Genomic DNA, 19,129 nt, shown 5'->3' on the forward strand with positions numbered 1-19,129 from the left:
CAAAGTAACAGCAGGGTATATTGCACCTGCATTTTTAATGAAGTTAGGTATGCCTTCTCCCTCGTGTCCTGTGCCTCCCGGGGAGACGTTGATCATCCTGGGGAGATGTTTCAAGGAAGCTTTTGCAATGGCGTTGGGCAGCCGAGAGGTTAAAGTCACGTTTGGGGACAGCTGACGGCGGAGGCAAGAGCAACGGCGGCGGAGGGACGCTTCGCCCGGCGCGGTGCCCGCTCTCCCCTCAGGCCGCGCCGGCAGCGCCCCCGCTCACACCGAGGGCTCCCCCGGGACGCCAGGCCGAGGCGGCATCGCGGCGAGGAGAGGCGTCCCGCTGCCGGCACGGCCCGGGTGACCGGAGGCGCCGGTGTCGGGGCTCACCTCGTCTTGCGCGGGAAAGCCACGGCGCGAGGCGCCCCCGGGCCGCGCGGCCCGGCCCTCCGCGGGCACCGCACGGAGCGTCGCGGCACCGGACGGAGCTACGACATTAGCTTAGAGGTTTCTAAACCCATGAAGTCAGCGTGCCACACTTCGAGCGCCTTAGGGCGCGCTTTCCCGCCTTCCCTCGGTGACTGCGAAGGACGCGAAACGCAGCGGCGCTGAACCCGCTCCCGCCTCCCTGCCCCAAGGCCCGGTGAGCGCCCACCTGCCCGCCCGCCCGCCTGCCTAGCAACAGCCGTGCCCTTCTCTGATTGGCTGGCGGGCTCCGCGGGAGCCGCGCAGAGCAGCGCCTCCAGGCGGCAGGAGGAGGGTGGGGGGAGGTAAGAGTGCCCCGCCGTCCGATTGGCTGAGGCGGCCGCCTCGCGCGCTCCGATTGGGTGCGGGAGGCGCCATCTCGAGCTGCGCGGGGAGGGAAGGGCTGCTGAGGGGAGCCCGCAGGGCGCAGCCACAGCCACAGTCACGGCCACGGCCACGCGTGAGGGGCGTTTGGGTTATGCTTGGCTTTGTTAGGTTTTGGGTTTTTTGTTGTTGTTTTTTGTTGTGTTTTTTTTTTTTTAATATGGCAGGTGCCTAGGAGCTAGGGGCCAGGTAGGCTGCCGTGAGCTGGCCTCAGACAGCCCCATGCTCTGTGGAGGGACTTATCGAAGCAGTAAATGCATTTGCTCCTGTCTAAAAATACCTTTCCTCACACTCCATTTGGTATCTTCTTGATTTTTACAGTTACAAACGCCTCAGGTTTGTTTCCCTGGTTATGCCTTTAGGGTATGTCCTACTTGAGGGATAAGTTTTTATTCCCAATAGCTATAACCAGATGTTATGAGCTCAAGGCTCTAGTTTTTATGCTCTATGGCTTAATTATGGTTCTGTTGCATTATTTCCATTAAGTGTTCTTTTAAAAATACACAATCACAAATTGGAGGGGAGGAATGGAGATTTTTGTGGTCGATCTAAATAAGTGTCTAGGGCTATGAGCATCTGACAAACGGCAACTTTTTCTGGAAAGGATTTTTTTCCATTTTTCAAAATTTTGAATGGAAAAAGAAAGATTGAAGGCTCCTTCCACTGAAAAAGAGCTTTATCAAATTAGAACTAAATTAAAGAAATCTACATAGTTGGCTTAGGGCACAAGGCTTAGATAATTAGTACTGATAAAATTAATTTTTGTATCACCTGATGTACAAGCTCTACTGAAACACTTCATTTAAACAAAAGAAATATAGAGAACTATTGCTTAAGCTGACTATTTTTGTAGTTAATTTCTTCTTCTTTTTTAACAGGAACCTTTACTTACCAAAATGAGACACAATCTGGTGTGTCAGACACCTCCCACTGTCACTGTTCATGTAAAATCGAGTGCATCCAGATCACATCAGCAAAAAAAACTTATTAGACTAAAGCGGCCTACTTTTAAAGACCATGAAGAAAATTGTGAAAAAAAGGTTCCTAGTCATAAATATAAATGTCCAAAGGGACCATGTCTAGTTATTCAGCGTCAGGAAATGACAGCTTTCTTTAAATTATTTGGTAGGTTAATAGTGATAGATAATAATGTATTGACTGAACAGTAGAAAACTATCAAGCAAGTATGTTTAATAAACTCAATAATTTTTTGAAGTGCTTTTTATATAGATATTAATGGCCATGTCTTTGTCTAGATATATTTTGTTGTTATACTTAAGTGTATAAATATTTAATGCTTAAGTTAAAAATACAAAAAGTGCTGCCAGACTGATGAAAAGTATCTTTTTAAATTACAAATGAAACCAAGGTGGTATGGTGCTTCCTTTTATGATCATTTCCCTTTCCTTTCAGTTTTCTCTTATATTTCAACAAATACACATAAACAATGTACATCTTGTTTCACACGAGGCTTAAAAAAGGCTGGACTCCCAGTCTTATAACCATGTTATTTGTTGTGGGAATAAACATTTAGGGGGAGAAGTGGAATGGGAAGAAAATCTGAGGAGTTGTAGCATCTCTTTTGCGTTTCTGTCTCTCTCATATGAAGTTTTGTATTTATTTAATTTAGTAATGAGCTAAAGTAATAGTGGAAGATTACACTTGGTTTTTATTTGAACCTTGAATGAGGAGTGAATCAGAGAGAGTTTGTGGTAATCCTATTATACTACATGTTCACAGACAGTGATGCACTGACCACAGATAATCACGCAAGTATTGCCTTATAAAGGCTGCCTGGTAATCAAGGTGCAGAGATCTCAACAGTCTATGGTTCATCAGAAGTAATGGTATGCTATTAGATGGAACCACTTAACACAGGAAGAAGTTACATTAATAGAAAAAATACTGGTGATTTTTCACCTTCACTTGCTGTTACTGAGAATGAATGAAATGCAGTCACTAGATTTTCCACCTTGCCTTTCTGGTAGTTTGTCTTCTTTTGGCGGTTAAGTTTTTTCATACCTAGTCTCCTTCTCCCTTCAGTTTCTCTGTTGTCTACTGCTGGGGCTAGGGTCTTTCTTTTTATTTGGTTTAATAGAAGGACCATCTGTTATTTATTTACAAACGCTTTCTAACAAAAACAATTTTGGTGTTTGAAATGCTACAACTTTCTTTTGTTGCAGATGATGATCTAATCCAAGACTTCCTTTGGATGGACTGTTGCTGTAAAATTGCAGACAAGGTAAGTGTATTTCCCTCTTAGTTAATAGAACATATATTGACTGAAAAATCTGCTCTTCGTCACTTGATACTGTAATGCAAATACAGACCATAATTTTTTTCTAATGTGTTCGTATGGAAGCTTCAAGAAACTCAGTTTATGCTTTCCTCATTGATAAAAATGGCCAAAATATCTTGGCGCAAGATAAATGTGCGAAGCGTTTTAGGAAATGATGTACTGAAATAATATATTGATACTTAATAACGAATGTAACATTTTACATTTTAAAACAGTATCTCTTGGCAATGACTTTCGTTTATTTCAAGAGGGCTAACTTCACAATAAATGAGCATACCAGAATCAATTTCTTTGTTGCTCTGTAAGTACTTTTAAATTATCTGGTTTTATTAGGTTTTATTAGGATAAACTTTGCATTATTTTATTTCTTTGTTTATGCCACTGATAATTATGATATACAATGAGACTTCTTTAATGAGTGTGTAGTTGTTTGGGTTCTATATAAAGTATAGAAACGTAATCTACGTACTATATATAAATAGTGCAAATTCAGCATTCTTCCTCTGATGACCACCTGTGTGGAACAAGCTTGCACAGCAGTGAGGGGACATTTGCATTGGTGTTGTGATACGTAGCACGGTATTCTGTCTACCAAACTGTAAATCTGTGAACTTTTTTAAGCATTACAAGAAATATAGGCAGGACGATACATGGCAACATATACATGGCTCACACTTCCTATTATAACACTCTGTTTTAGATCTTTGCCAGCCTTCAAGTCATTTCTACTGAAATGTTTCATCACCATATGCACCTCGGGAGTAACTTTTTACTAAAGTTTCTGTCAACATGATTTAAGTCAACTGTAAAAATGTTGCTAGAGAATTTCTGAGAACTTTTTTGAACAGTTCTGAAATTTCTATACTTTGAAACAGAGGTGCAATCAGGAATCTGTCTTTACCAAGCCTATATAATCTCTCCATATTTGGCTATACCTCAGACCGATTCAGCATTTTCTTTCATAGGGTTATGGTGCTCAGGTCATCTTTGTCCATACTAGTGCTTCTCAGATGCTCTGATTTGCACACTAGTGGGGGGAGAAAGATGGCTGTTTCTTCTTCGGTAAATGGTATTCTGGGTAGCATCCACTGAGCACGGAGGAGGAAGCCATCTGACTCCGCTGAAGGGGAAAAAAGCCAGGCCAGAAGAGCTAGAGGATTAGAAAGGCAGAAAGGGTCTGGTGAGACTGGGACGAGAGGGAATATTGGGGTTAGGAGCAAGTGAGAAAATTGGGGAGGAGACTAAAAGTCATGATTTTTTCAGGTATGATTTACAGGAGTTTAGTATCAGGTGGATCCAGAGGAAGTAAATGTTTTCCTGTTGTCTGAGAAGATGAGCCAGAACCAAAAGTAGCACATAGTGAAGGAAGGGAGAAATATGGATGTTAAAAAAGTAATTTAAGGTTTTCATTTATACATTAAGGTAGACCTGTATCTAGTTGTTTGCTGCTAATTTAATGTGAGCAACATAATTTTCAAAGAATAGCTAAAATCCATAAAGTAGAAAATGTGAAGTTTAAAATTTTGTAAGATAGCTTTAAGTTTACTTAGAGAATGTCAGAAACTGTTCACTTTAGTGCAAGGATATCTTGCCAGTTTGGAGAAGGCTGTCAGGATATGTTAGTTCTTGCATATCTACCCATTGAGGAGACTTTAGGGTAAAGCAATTTTTATAATAGTGTAAGTTTTTATTTACCCAAAGGATACACATGGAACTTTCTGATTAAGAAAATACTGTACTCCTGAGAGAAGGCTGCATTTTGTTAGCAGTTTTTTTCACAATATTAGGAAAAAGAACTGCTTCAATATTATGTCTTTTAATGTTAGAAATTATACTAATACAGTGATTTAAGACTGAACAACATTTACAGACACAAACATATATATGTTTGAAGGTATCTGGCAAATACAGTTGAAGAAGACGATGAAGAATCAAAGTATGACATTTTCCCATGGGCTTTGGGAAAAGCCTGGAGAAAGCTCTTCCCTGATTTCTTAAAGTTAAGAGATCAACTATGGAGTAGAATTGACTACAGGGCTATTGTAAGCAGACGCTGCTGTGAAGAGGTAGGGAGGGTTTTAATATTGTAGATGCTGAAACTACAACAATTAATGCCATAATAATTTAGCTCTATACAAATAATTTCTTCCTAAAGTGCGTAGGCAAGCTGTGGGAAAGAAAAGATGCAGCTAAAATGTAATGGTCCATTTATCTTCCACAATTTTTTTTTAATTCTGCATTTAAAATACAGTCTTTGAAATTGTGCTTTTAGGGTAAACTAGAATATTTTACATTGCACTACTGTTAAAAGTGAAGTTCTTATTGACTAGAATCTTCCTGCTTTACGCAAATATTTTTATTTAAAAATTGCCATCTGTTGTTTCACTTTAGTCACTTTAGAAATAATTTTGTGTGTGTGTGTGTTTGCTTTACAAATTACAAGTTTGTACACAAGTAAAACCTTCAAATAAAAATCCCAGCACCTCAGGTGAAATTTTAATCCCTTCAAAATTAGTATAACTTCAATTGTCTTTTTCAGGTCACTGCATTTAAAAAACATTCAGAAGGACACACTTTTAACATTCTCTACTATTAATGCAGTGTTACAACCTACTTTTTTCAAACATATTAGGAAGGAAAAAAGACATTCCTCACTTTTCAGGTGGAATGTATCTGTCTGGAAAAGCCCTATCGTGTTCTAAAAACATAATGTTTACTACAGCTGGAGGAAAAGAAAATCTCATTTACTCTAGAGTCCCATCTCTGGGGATGGGATTGGGTCCTTATGGGAAAGTGCAAGGAACAAGGCAAGTGTAGAATGCTTTTCCCAGCGTACCCTCCCGGCTTCCAATGGTCATCAGTTAGTGACGTTGTGAACAAGAAGATCCAGCTAGTTGATGTTTAGTAGTTAGCAAGAGACGCCATCTTCAGCCCAACGTACAAAGCATAAACTGGTATTCGTGATGACGCACATGAATATACAAGCCTGTAAACTGTTGTGTTTCCACATCTGATTCATAACTGGTTCACTTACTCATGCCTAAGGTAGCAAACTTTCTAATGAGACAGAAGCAGGTAGATAATAGACGATACCCATTTCAGCTACGTAGTATTAATTCTCTGCCATACATGAACTGGATCCCTCGTTTTCAGCTATATGTTTTCCTATTATTTTTATGGTTTCTGATGTAACGGCTGTCCTGACAGGTGATGGCTATTGCTCCAACACATTACATATGGCAGCGAGAACGTTCTGTGCACCACAGCGGAGCTGTGAGAAACTACAACAATGATGAAGTACAGCTGCCCCAAGGACCTAGTGCTACTCCTACAGACTGCTTGCTTTGTGGTAAGAAAGGAAGATTTGTACGACTAGGATTATCATCCTCTTCCTCCTCATCTACTGGCACTTTGGAGATGATGGAATTACATTCATCCCAGAATTTGAAGGACACCTTTCCAACTGAAAAAATGCTCGTTGACTCTCCTTTTTGTTATGCCCAAGGTATGGTTTAATATTGCAAATAGTTTTCAATTAGTTTAGGCAACTGAGGCCCTATTTGCCCTTTAGACTACTGTAGGGACTACTGTGTCCTTCTTGGTATGGCAAGACGTGATCTCTGTGCGTTAGCAGAAATCCCTGTTACAAATGCAGTTACCTTGGCAGAACTATGCTTTTACTGCCATAGTCTCGTTTTTGTTTTCACATCTTGTCTCTTGACTCTATGTCAATGACCAGCTGGAGTGCATGGAGCCCGCCTGGGCATGGCTCGTGAGCCAACTGAGAGCTTATGGGTCAGGATTAAAGGGAGGGCGGGGACAGGTGACATTATGGTGGGGGTCTGCTACAGGCCAACCGACCAGGAAGACCAAGCAGATGAGGCCCTCTGTAGACAGATAGGAGCGGCCTCACGTTCACAAGCCCTGGTCCTCATGGGGGACTTCAACCACCCCAATGTCTGTTGGAGGGACAACACAACAGGGCATACGCAATCCGGGAGGTTCCTGGAATGTGTTGATGACAACTTCCTTCTCCAAGTGATAGAGGAGCCAACGAGGAGAGGTGCTGTGCTGGACCTTGTTCTCACCAACAAGGAGGGGCTGGTGGGGAATGTGGGGCTCAAGGGCACCCATGGCTGAAGTGACCATGAAATGGTGGAGTTCAAGATGCTTAGGGCACCGAGGAGGGCACACAGCAAGCTCACTGCCCTGGACTTCAGGAGAGCAGACTTTGGCCTCTTCAGGGATCTGCTTGATAGAGTACATGGGATAAAACCCTGGAGGGAAGAGGAGCCCGAGAAAGCTGGGTAATATTCAAGGCTCACCTCCTCCAAGCTCAGGAGCGATGCATCCCAACAAAGAGGAAGTCAGGCAAAAACACCAGGAGGTCTGCGTGGATGAACAAGGAGCTGCTGGACAAACTCAAACACAAAAAGGAAGCCTACAGAGGGTGGAAGCAAGGACAGGTGGCCTGGGGAGAATACAGAGAAATTGTCCGAGCAGCCAGGGATCAGGTTAGGAAAGCTAAAAGCCCTGATAGGATTAAATCTGGCCAGGGACGTCAAGGGCAACAAGAAAAGCTTCCATCGGTAAGTCAGGGATAAAAGGAAGACTAGGGAAAATGTGGGCCCTCTCCGGAAGAAAACAGGAGACCTGGTTACCTGGGATATGGAGAAGGCTGAGGTACTCAATGACTTTTTGCCTCAGTCTTCACCGGCAAGTGCTCAAGCCACACCACCCAAGTCGCAGATGGCAAAGGCAGGGACTGGGAGAATGAAGAACCGCCCACTGTAGGAGAAGATCAGGTTCGAGACCATCTAAGGAACCTGAAGGTGCACAAGTCCATGGGACCTGATGAGATGCATCTGTGGGTCCTGAAGGAGCTGGCGGATGAAGTTGCTAAGCCCCTGTCCATCATATTTGAGAAGTTGTGGCAGTCCAGTGAGGTTCCCACTGACTGGGGGAAACATAACCTCTGGGAAAGGGGAAACATAACCTCTGTTTTTAAAAGGGGAAAAAAGGAAGGCCCAGGGAACTACAGACCAGTCAGTCTCCCCTCTGTGCCTGGCAAGATCATGGAGCAGACCCTCCTGGAAACTGTGCTAAGGCACATGGAAATAAGGAGGTGATTGGCGACAGCCAACATGGCTTCACTAAGGGCAAATCGTGCCTGACAAATTTGGTGGCCTTCTACAACAAGGTTACAGTGTTGGTGGATAAGGGGAAAGCAACTGACCTCATCTGCCTGGACTTGTGCAAAGCATTTGACACTGTCCTGCACGACATCCTTGTCTCTAAATTGGAGAGGCGTGGATTTGATGGATGGACCACTGGGTGGATAAGGAATTGGCTGGATGGTCGCACTCAAAGAGTTGCAGTCAACAGCTTGATGTCCAAGTGGAGACCAGTGATGAGTGGCGTTCCTTAGGGGTCGGTATTGGGACCAGCGCTGTTTAACATCTTTGTCGGCGGCATGGACAGTGGGATTGGGTGCACCCTCAGCAAGTTTGCTGATGACTCCAAGCTGTGTGGTGGGATTGACACGCTGGAGGGTAGAGATGCCATCCAGAGGGACCTTGACAGGCTGGAGGGGTGGGCCCGTGAGAACCTCATGAAGTTCAACAAGGCCAAGTGCAAGGTCCTGCACATGGGTTGGGGCAATCCCAAGCACAAGTATAGGCTGGGTGGAGAATGGATTGAGAGCAGCCCTGAGGAGGACTGGGGGCTGTTGGTTGATGAGAAGCTCAACATGACCCAGCAATGTGCACTCGCAGCCCAGAAGGCCAACTGTATGCTGGGCTGCGTCAAAAGAAGCGTGGCCAGCAAGTTGAGGGAGGTGATTCTGCCCCTCTACTCTGCTCTGGTGAGACCCCAGCTGGAGTACTGCATCCAGCTCTGGGGCCCCCAACAGAAGAAGGACATGGACCTGTTGGAGCGAGTCCAGAGGAGGGCCATGAAGATGTTCAGTGGGCTGAGACACCTCTCCTATGAGGACAGGCTGAGAGAGTTGGGGTTGTTCAGCCTGGAGAAGAGAAGGCTCTGGGGAGACCTTAGAGCAGCCTTCCAGTACCTGAAGGGGGCCTACAAGAAAGCTGGAGAGGGGACTTTTTACAAGGGCACATAGTGATAGGACAAGGGGTAATGGCTTTAAACTGAAAGAGGGTAGATTTAGGTTAGAAAGGAAGGAATTCTTCACTCTGAGGGTGGTGAGGCACTGGGACAGGTTGCCCTGAGAAGCTGTGGCTGCCCCCTCCCTGGAAACATTCAAGGCCAGGCTGGATGGGGCTTTGAGCAACCTGGTCTGGTGGAAGGTGTCCCTGCCCATGGCAGGGGGGTTGGAACCAGGTGATCTTTAAGGTCCCTTCCAACCCAAACCACTCTGTGATTCTGTGACTTCCTGGAAGTACCAGTTGCTTTATCTTCTGAGTCTCTTCAAATTAACCTTCATCTACTACAGTAGATTTTGGGTTTCATTGCAGTCTATTAGGCATTTATTACTATTCTTGTATTATAAATTAAATCGAGAATCCTATTTTAAACACTTAGGATTGGCTAGAAGAAACAGTAAAAATGCTAGTATGTGTCACGTGAGTTGAGTTAAAAGTGTGTGTTACGTGAGTTGAAGTGCTCTCGCTGAGAGCTCTGTTTTCAGAGGGCAGGCTGCTCACAGTTGCTGTCATCAGTTTGGACATACGTTAAATCACAATACACTTAAAGGAAAACGTGAATCTCAGTTGTTGACAGTTTATACAAGATTTCCTCTTAAGACTAGGGTATGAGTAGAAAACAATGCAAGAGTTTATTGTGAAAATTGTTTAATGTAATTGAATCTTTGCACGTTAATCTACTCAAAATAGCATCCTGAGCCTTTGTACAAGAAGCCTCTGTTACATACAGCAGTTCTGGGGCAAATGCTCATTGTTTAATTTATTATTGAGTGGACACACTTGAGATGTTAACTTTCTGGGGGAGCTGTACAAGGCCTCAGTTCTGCAAAGATACTTCCATGTGCTTAACCACTGCGGAGTTCTTAGTATACTTATTTAATATGTAAGGTTACAGTTATAGCTCTATTTCTTTTTTGCATATGTTCTCACTAATATCCAAATTTTCACTATTATAGTAGGATTGTGTTACTACTTTTGACAGCTTCAGTACAACTGTGATACTCAAGGGATCCTTCAACTTTGAGAAATTTGGCATTTGAATCTTCCTTGAGATACAGAACAAGTCAGGTGCCTACAACAGGTCATTTAATAAACTTAATGTGTTAAACATCACCATGTGCTTATGTGGCGAGACCCTAAAAGACTTAATTTAAAATCTGTTTTTACTTGAGAGATCTTGCTTTTCATATCTGACAAAAGTCAGAAAAAATTGGTTTTACTTTGACCATTTGATGGTCATGCTTATATGAAGTTCAGAAATAACCAGGCAACTTTCAGTGTGGCTGGTGGAAGTGAAGCAAAGCTATACGTGTCAACAACTGGGCTTTCTCTTGAAATAAGCACAGCTTTGTCGAGAAAACAAATTCAGTGAATTTCAGTTTCTCTTACAGTTGTGCTTTAAGAATGTTGTTCTTAAAGAAACCGATAGCCACCAGTTGGCAGCCAGTGAAGTCAGAAGCTGCTTCACTTGCATTTCAAAGGGCAGACTTTGATCCATTATTTTCTTACTACATTTTTTTCTCCTTATTTCTGGTAGACTGTCAGAGCCTGTCCAGCAAAAGGAGACGAGGTAGCACCTCCAACCAAGACAAATCCATGGACTGGTTTACAAGCAATGAAGAATGAAATACACCCGATGAGACAGAAAGAGATGCATTGCTGGGCAGAACAATCTGTGTTGCATAGCAACACCACACCTGATGATTCTGTGAAACCTCTTCCCTTTTCGTAGTAGGTGGGATTTCAAACTTTATAGCAGTAGAAATCAAAGCAGTCATTCCTTAAGTTACACAACTTGCAAAATGTAGCAGCTAGATTGTAACATTTTATTTTATTCTGATACAATACTCAAATTAGCAGGTAACAGCAACATCAAGAAAGCAGCGGTCGGAACTTTCTCAGCTTGGTAAGGAATGCTAATGAAAAAACAAAACAAGTTACAACTTCAGTATTTCAATATACAATGATTAGTTTATTATTATAAGTTTTATGACTTCATGATATAGTAACATGTCAAATGCTAGTACAAAAAAATACTGGTTTTGAAAATAAAATACCACTAAACATTTAAGCTAAAAAACCATTTTCCAAGTGTCTCACCTGAATGAGCATCCTGCCAGTAAGATGGTCTAGCAACGTAAGGCACCGAGCAGTATGTTTCAGCATCGCCAGAAAGTGATTCTGTGAGAAGTAAATTTTTCTTAATTCTTTCCAACAAGTTTAAAACATACATGCAGACTAGAGTTGCCAATGCACAGGGATTATTTTTCCCCAAAATATTTTCATTTTCTTTTTGCTTCTGTTAAAGTGCTTTGTTGTCACCTATCAGTACATTCAGACCTCTGCTCAACTATGGATTTTGTGAATCTATACTAGTATGAGGCATCTTTTTTGGATTTGCCAGAACAGCACGATTACAAAACAGAGCACACTGGTAACGTTTCTTCTAGCCCATCAGGGTCCTCTAAAGCAGCTACAGGATGAGCACAGAGGACTGAATTTTATTAAAAAAATAAAAATTTGAAAACAGTAGTAGAAGGGCAGTGATTCTCTATTTGCAGATTGAAATTATTTTCTATTTAGTTTAGATTTTTAATAAGATATTTAAACTTAAATAGCCATTAACATATCCTGTTTCAAACACGACAAGGTCTAGGCTGTCCAGAAGCTTGTCTGTTCTTCACAACCTCAGCTGACCTAAGAAAACAATACCGCCTCTTCTTACAATCTTTGCTGTCATTATATCCTTGGCTTATCAAATTGCAGTAACAGGCTCTCTCATCAGCAATAACGTTCTTACCATTATATTCACTTTCTTTACGAACTACTTGATCCTGAATGTGGATTTCTTCGTATTCCTTTTGAGGTGGTTCTTCAGTATTTTCTTGAGTTTCCACCATTTGGCTTGATTTGCAATTCTTGATTTTAGCAGGGAGTACCAACCAATTTCTGTGAGTTACCTCAATGATCCTTTCACACAAAAAAGGGAGCTTGCAGGTCCGTATTCTGTCTAAAAGGTCAATAACCTGTGTGATGCTTTTGAAGAAATGCAAAGGGTAAAGCAGTATTTCAAAAAACTCAAATCATACACTGTTAGTCCCAATGCTACTGCCTTTTTGTCACATTCTTAACCTTTGAGGTTATATGAGTCCTTCAATTTTAGGGCAAAGGAGCCAGCAATCGGACTACTGAATTGGAAGACAGTACAGTTATTTTGAGGATGTCATTAAGTAAAAACTTTCACTGATCATAATGAGAACGTTCCTGAAGTAAAGGCCAAAGGATTTGGCCAAGTATAACTTATACTGAGTGGAACTCCCTAAAAAAAATTACCCGGGGAAAAAAAGAATTTCTTTAAACGTTCCATTAATGCTGGACGTATATTGTAAAAGATGTTTGGTTTTGTAACAATGATGCCTGAATAAATGCGTAAGTGCCAGAAGTAAATACTTACTTTGCTAAATACACAGCACACACCCCACCCTGTTTCAGACTTGGGTGTACAACAGGCAGTGCAGACTGAGGGTTAAGCATATCCAGAACTATCTGCAAGAGAAAGATACACACATTTTCCCAGTAAATATCAATATATATCTATCAGTTTTTTCCCATAACAACGCTTTCCATGGTCTATGGAAAACGAATGCGTACAACAGCAGTATGTAATCACAAACCAGGTTTATTACTGCCTCTCAAAACCTTAGAGAAACCTGAGGTCCACACATTTACAGAACAAAGTCCTTGCTACTTCCAAATTAATTTCTATTAAAACAAAGTAGTGTTTCACCAACACAGTAGTCCTGTGCTAATGTTAAACCTCCTACTAATTAAATTCCATAATGTTGACATTAATGAAAACTTTTAGAGTACATTTACTAACACCTTTGGATAGCTAGTTTTCAAATGTAAAAACAAAAAAATGTTCAAGTGCATCTTTATCGTGAAAAGTCACGCTACAGTCTCAATGTCTAACTTGCTGTTTGTTTCAAGATTTAGAAAACTTCAGTCTTTGGCAATTTATCCATCTTCTGCTAGGAAACTCTTCAAACTGTAAAACAATGGGATATGCAATATCTGATCCTTCCTTAGTGTTACATTTAAAGTTTTAAAAATGATATTTTTATGCTATATATTTTATTTCTTTGCTCGAACTGTTAAAGACAATTGTCGTTTGTTTAAAGTGTTAATGTAAGTAGTTTGTCTGCTTTACCTGGAAGGGTGGTTAACATCTAGCTGTTTTCCCCAGCACGCCTCCCTTTACAAAATCTGGATATAAAAAGCCGGACAGGAGAGCAATAGCATTTCTTACTCTAACTTAGGCCTTAGTTCCATTGCGCGTTCTATACAGCTGATAGCAAAGTGTCTACGTATTTATATTTTCAATAAGCTGATGTTTTTTTCTTAAATTTAATGTTTAAAATATATGTCTTAGATACAAAAATATCCATTTCTCCAAAATACAAGAAAGTAACTTTGTCTTTGCTTGCAAGACAGCAGTGATTAATTGTAGTATTCTTGTACTACAGCCATATTGCTCTTTCATTTGGGAAACTGTAACTGAAACTGTGAAAATACTTGTAATCTGACAAAAAAAAAAATCACAATGTTTCTTTCACTGATGAGGATCTGATTGGTTTTTTTCTCATGTTAAACTAGAGCACTAGAGGTTTTAATTTATGCAGAAAAGGTGAATGTCAAATGGGGGGATTTTTTGGACTTACTGCATCAAGTGTTACAGATTTCACATCTGCAGCAGCTGTTGAAATGTCTTTAAGAATGAAATCCACGTTATCTGGCCACTCTTCCATATGTCCTATTTCCCATGCAGCACGCCAGTGCCTGTAATTCTTCTTAGCTAAGCTATGATGATCATCTCTGATTTCGTAACTTAAAACACGTCCTTTGGGCCCAACTGAAAACGAACAAAAGACACTAGGCTTACTATTTCCCGGCCCCATAATAAAGAATTTAGAAAAAAGTAGCGTAGTAAATGACAAAAGTACACCGTTAAATCTCAACTTCACTTTAGGAAATAATCACATATGAAACAATCAATTACAGTTTTTCTTTACATTTAAAATAAATATATGCAGATGAAGTGCTGGGTTAGTTCTTTTACAGACTGAAATCCATCAACCCCCAGATGGAACAAAGCATAGTTACAGTAGTACCAACCGTTCCTAAGATGTCCTCCTGAAGTAACTCCTGCAGCAAAAGACGGCTTGAGCATCTGTGGCCCTATCAATCTACGATCCTCCTGCTACGGCTGCCAGAGGTACCAGCCGAGAAAGCTGCAACATTGGTCACCACTCACAGAGGCTATAAAGCTGACAGACAGTGACCGCTTCTGTTGTGAAACAGATTTGAAACTGCTGGTCTTAAATTTTTTTGACGGTCCTCATTTTTACAAAGGTTTGCTGTTTTCCATGCATAGTTCTCCCTCCAGCCGTCCCTTCTTAGGGTTGGGAAAAGGCTAAGAAAGCCCCCACACCTGCTCACTGATCTCTGCCCCATAGACAAGTTTTCAAGTGTACTCTTTGATTTACACAGGCTTGTGTTATTTTCCTGTTATTGTCTGTAATGGTAATAAATTATTTTATTGCTTAAGTATAAATTTACTATCCTGAAATTTATCATACGAGTCCAATACACAATGTTCTTCACAGAGGAAGTTTTACCAGGAGATCCAGACAGCAGCATGTGCATTGCTGTATTGTTCTATCCTTGTATCACTCTAATTTCTCACACCTATCACACCATTAGCTTCTCTTTCTCCTTGCTGCTGTTTAATGGGCAAAGACAGCTTTCAGCAATCAGCAGCTCAGCAGGTGAGGTTCTCTGACTTTTTAAGCCATTTTAGGTTGGAGTCACCAGGCTCCTTCCCTCACCTATGTGATCCCACTGCAAATCCGTTCGGAAAACTGAACGAGAGAGGGATGGGTTTCCTGGCAGTGTCTCCCAGATCTAGCTCACCCTGGATCAGAGAGAGGCCAGAGCCAACACGTAAGGAGGGAGGGCTTCAGCAGTGCCGCCTTTGATCACCTCAAGCAGTTGTAGAATCGCAGCACCAACTCCGTATTACTCAAGATTATCGGTCTGGAGCTACTGGAAGAATAAAATTGTTCACTTTGGGGTCAGTCTTAATCCTTCCTCTGCTCATTCCAAAAGTTTCCTACATTTTGAAACTGACTTCTGGAAAAATAAGGACAACTAGTAAAATATCTAGGCAAAACTCTTCATTACTGTGAAGCTGCAGTATGTCAAGTTTGCATCTATCGTATTTTCCAGTTCTCAAAGATCTTGAAGCCATGGCAAACGCCACAGTCTTAACTTTCACTTGTTGCACGTCAATAGTTTTTGGGAAAGATTGAAGAAGGAACGGAAAATAAAACATAAACTGAGAGTAACACAAAGAGAGGAGATTAATGAAATCCGTTAAATCAATGAGAATTTGGGAAATTAAATGCTTCCATGGACCTTGGTAATGTGTCCACTAGATTTAAATTTCAGCATTTACCTGTGTAGCAGCTATTTTTCTTGTTGGGTATCACTGTATTAAACGGTGGCAAAATTAGCCACCATTAGGAAAGAGCAAATCAAATCTATTTCTGGGTCAGCGCCAAATTGTGTTAATTTGTGACCAACGCTGTCCGTATTTGGTGCTGATTTAAGTTCAATAAATTTGAAAATAGCAATACAATCTCACACCGTTTTCCCTCTCCTCAAGATAGAGCTAAACTGGCGCACAAGGACTGCTTGCTTCCCATGGACAGGGTTAACAGTCTGGTGGTGCCAAGGATTTTGCTGACTTGGCACGGCTGCGGCTAAATCAAAGTGATCAGAAGGAACCTATTGGACAAGACTGAAAAAGGAGAGGAATAATCGGTAAGTCAGCTGGGTTTGTATGAAATGGCCACGGTGGACTGAATACCCAAGGCAGAAAATGATTTGCTGTATGTAGCAAAAGCTAACTTTTGCCTTAGCCAACATCAGGTACTCAGTCTCTTTCTTTGGATTTAGGGTCTGCACGTCGGGAAGATGGGGAAAGTCAATGGCTCTTACTGTCCCTCTCTCCAAATGCATCTCTGGAAACAGAAGCGCTGACTTTCTTCTTCTGTTTTGTCAGCGTCTAGCTCCCACGGCAGCAATGGTTGCTTTGAGGATAATCCCATACTATCTTCAAAATCCCATTATGGAACTGCAGAAAAATCCTGGTGCATTGCAGAAAGATGATCGGGAGGAACTAAAGAATAGCAGTAAGCGGCAGAAAGAGGGGAGTGAGCAGAGGTGCAACTGCTGACCTCAAAACCTGGGCCCAACGTACGTCAAGACCACCTGCAGCTGAGTGGTCTTGGGGCAGCATTTGATGGCTGATCATTAAAATAAGCTTTTTCACTGAATGAGCAGGCCAGGCGGAGATTACTGCAGCTAAAACAAAGGATGAAGAAGAACAATCTGCTCTGTTCATCTTGGTAGGGGACCCTCCGGATCCCCTTTGCTGCTGCTTACATGCCCTCACCAATTTTAAGCTCCTGGTGGAGCTCAGCGCTCTAGTTTGTACCATTCATGGAGCATAACCATTCCTAATTCCTCACGTTATCCTCAGCAGTACGACCTGGCACCCCAGAGCGGGGCTGGATTGATGACACTGGTAACATACTTGCTGAATACCGAACTTCCTCAGAAAAACTCATGCTTCTAAAAAGCCTCGTCTGGTTATCCTGGAGCACGTGCCAAGGGACAACAGATATACAGCACTGCTACGTGGGAGAGTAAGAGAAAACTAATTCGCTGCCCTCGAGTTCTAAGGTTATTTAATGGACTTGAACAAAAAGAGCAGCTGATTTGTGCAGTTTGTCTCCCTCACAAGAGCGTAAGAGGAAGCATCACCTCCCACAGACACTTGGCTGGCTGCAAGTGGGAGTACGGAAACGTTTTCTATCTTTGAACTGTTGAATGATACAGAGTACAACCACAAAGGCAGCCCAAACTGTCAACGTTTTACAGACAGCAGAGTCTATAACAGTGCTTTATAACACACGTTGGAGAATAGTGTAAGAGAAATGTTAGTGCTGAGGCTTCACAGAAGCTCAGGATACCGGGTGCTTCTCAGGTTCAGTGACCACTGCTGGCGCCCTCAGGTGTTCAGTTACCCTGACGGCAGGTTGCCCACAGACCCTGTCTTTGAACACCAGCCTTCAGGATATGCAGCTCGTGCTCTTCTGCTCTATCAGTTCAAGATGATCCATGACGAGGTTCCCATCTTTACCCTCAAAAATCGCTCAGTATTGCAGAGAAGGGCAGTACTCTGCAATAGCAGCAATACATTAAAAAACCACCCACAATTTGAAAACCAAATTCAAATGGTGCTTTATTTTTCAGGTGCGTGCAAAAGCAATTACAGCAAACAATTGTGGGGGCTTTGTTTTGGTTTGGACTTCTTCTTTCCTTAAGGGAGTTGTTCTATCAGGAACTCATAAATCAAATTACTCTGAAATGCGGTCCACTAACAGGATACCTACAGATGAGATGACGTTTAAGGGTGAGGTTTCACCCTCACTCACATTGCTGAGTGCAAAAGCTCTCTACCTTTTAGAGCACTGACGCCTAGATCAAACCAGGCTAGCTATAACATGAAAAAAATAACAGTGCGCCCACATAAGCATTTTAACTGGTAGCCAGCAATCTGATTATTTACATGGTCCATCGAGATGAGAAAAAGGAAACTGAGAAAGGCAACAGATTGGAGAAAGAGTCTAGTACGGTTAAGCCAAAGCCAACAATAATGATGGCTGAAACTCAGCTTTCTGCAGGGCCTTTGGTAACCCCTTGTACTATGGCCTTCCAAATACAGTCAAAACCGTTTTCAGTCCCTGCACTGGCTCTGGCACAGACGTAATTTTCCTTTAAGCCAACAAACTACATATGATGATGTGAACTGCAGCAAAACTTTTCAGAACTGACCATAAGCATTTGGTCACAAGAAAGGCAACATGTGATAAGGGAATTGTGCTGCTTCTATGTTTTCTAAAACCAGGGTCTCACCTGCTCTTGACAGAAACAAGCTCATAGCGCCAGACCCACTGCCAGATTCCAAAACGGTGTCTCCAGGGTGGATATCCATCATCGTTAACAATGCACTTATATCCTGCGGGTGAAAAAAAACACGGCACGTTACTAGTCTTGGAAACCAAGGGTGAGATTCGGCCAGTGACCTCCCAGCCGCCAGCCAGCCCAGTGAGCAGCCAGTACCTTGGGGTAGGCGATGGTGGGCCCCCGCGGCATCAGCAGCACGTACTCCTCCAACGAGGGCCGCCTGAGCAGCAGCCGCGCCCCGGCCGACGTGCGGAGCAGCTGCCCGGGCAGCTGCCCGATGATGTCGCGGTGAGGCAGAAGGCCGCCAGGGCTGGCCAACACCGAACCCGCCGCCAGCCGGCACAACAGCTTCAGCGTCGTGTTGTGCTTCCTCCGCACCTCCGCCAGAGCCAGCTCCCCAGCGCGGAAAGGGCCGGGACGCGCTCCCGCCGCCTCGAGAGGCACCTGAGGGGCGGCGGCGGCCGCGCACCGCCCCACCTCCGCCGCTTCCTCCGGCGGCAGCAGCCGCCTCACCCGCTCCAGCGGCGACAGCGACGTCTCCCACGCCCGCCTCCGAGACCTCCCACCGGGAGCCGCCCCATCGCCGGAGGAGAGGGCGGAGGAGAGGGACCGCCGCAACCCGCTCCAGGCCCTCATGAGAGGCGAAGCGGGAAGAAGACGTTCAACGGCCGCCCCGCGCGCCTGCGCCGCGCGCCCCGATGACGCCAGGGCGGCGTCATCGGGGCGCGCGGCG

General features: G+C 43.1%; 2 protein-coding genes across 16 annotated transcripts in view; one reads left to right on the forward strand and one right to left on the reverse strand.

Annotated features, from left to right (window-relative positions):
• Nucleotides 1-18,339, forward strand: part of SPDYA (speedy/RINGO cell cycle regulator family member A) — a 28,515-nt gene extending 10,176 nt beyond the window's left edge. For 10 of the 14 annotated variants that reach the window (XM_087774303.1, XM_087774301.1, XM_087774305.1 and 7 more), the window contains 8 exons: nucleotides 1,713-1,959; nucleotides 3,018-3,076; nucleotides 3,349-3,434; nucleotides 5,028-5,199; nucleotides 6,341-6,638; nucleotides 10,838-11,035; nucleotides 16,032-16,185; nucleotides 16,321-18,339. In XM_087774303.1, coding sequence (XP_087630429.1) covers nucleotides 1,731-1,959; nucleotides 3,018-3,076; nucleotides 3,349-3,434; nucleotides 5,028-5,199; nucleotides 6,341-6,638; nucleotides 10,838-10,926 — 933 coding nt within the window. In that variant the 5' untranslated portion in view covers nucleotides 1,713-1,730 and the 3' untranslated portion in view covers nucleotides 10,927-11,035; nucleotides 16,032-16,185; nucleotides 16,321-18,339. Of the gene's footprint in view, nucleotides 1-1,712; nucleotides 1,960-3,017; nucleotides 3,077-3,348; nucleotides 3,435-5,027; nucleotides 5,200-6,340; nucleotides 6,639-10,837; nucleotides 11,036-16,027; nucleotides 16,186-16,320 lie in introns of all 14 variants that reach the window. The other 4 variants (XM_087774304.1, XM_087774302.1, XM_087774306.1 and 1 more) reach the window with 4 other exon arrangements.
• Nucleotides 3,506-19,086, reverse strand: TRMT61B (tRNA methyltransferase 61B). Of its 2 annotated transcripts, none has more exons than XM_087774300.1 (7): nucleotides 18,553-19,086; nucleotides 18,346-18,448; nucleotides 14,022-14,212; nucleotides 12,755-12,846; nucleotides 12,101-12,336; nucleotides 11,401-11,481; nucleotides 3,506-4,283 (listed from the first exon to the last, which is right to left on the reverse strand). In XM_087774300.1, the coding sequence occupies exons 1-7, from the start codon at nucleotides 19,030-19,032 to the stop codon at nucleotides 4,093-4,095; spliced, it is 1,374 nt and encodes a 457-aa protein (XP_087630426.1). In that variant the 5' UTR covers nucleotides 19,033-19,086; the 3' UTR covers nucleotides 3,506-4,092. The 2 variants fall into 2 exon arrangements, with proteins under 2 accessions (XP_087630426.1, XP_009469496.2); XM_009471221.2 differs by lacking the exon at nucleotides 3,506-4,283 and adding an exon at nucleotides 11,106-11,216.
• Nucleotides 19,087-19,129: the final 43 nt, after the last annotated feature.

Source organism: Nipponia nippon, unplaced genomic scaffold, assembly GCF_047370975.1.
Source record: "Nipponia nippon isolate SJK-2023a ecotype South Korea unplaced genomic scaffold, ASM4737097v1 scaffold_4, whole genome shotgun sequence".
Lineage (NCBI taxonomy): Eukaryota > Metazoa > Chordata > Aves > Pelecaniformes > Threskiornithidae > Nipponia > Nipponia nippon.

Excerpts from the sequence above, each read along its gene's own strand:
- TRMT61B (XM_087774300.1), bottom strand. The coding sequence starts at position 19,032 with ATGAGGGCCTGGAGCGGGTTGCGGCGGTCCCTCTCCTCCGCCCTCTCC. Across the intron at positions 12,847-14,021 it reads AATCTGTAACACTTGATGCA|ATAGTTCTGGATATGCTTAA; the intron begins GTAAGTCCAAAA and ends TTTCTCTTGCAG. Across the intron at positions 4,284-11,400 it reads CTGGCAGGATGCTCATTCAG|CTCTTCTGGCCTGGCTTTTT; the intron begins GTGAGACACTTG and ends CTAATCCTCTAG.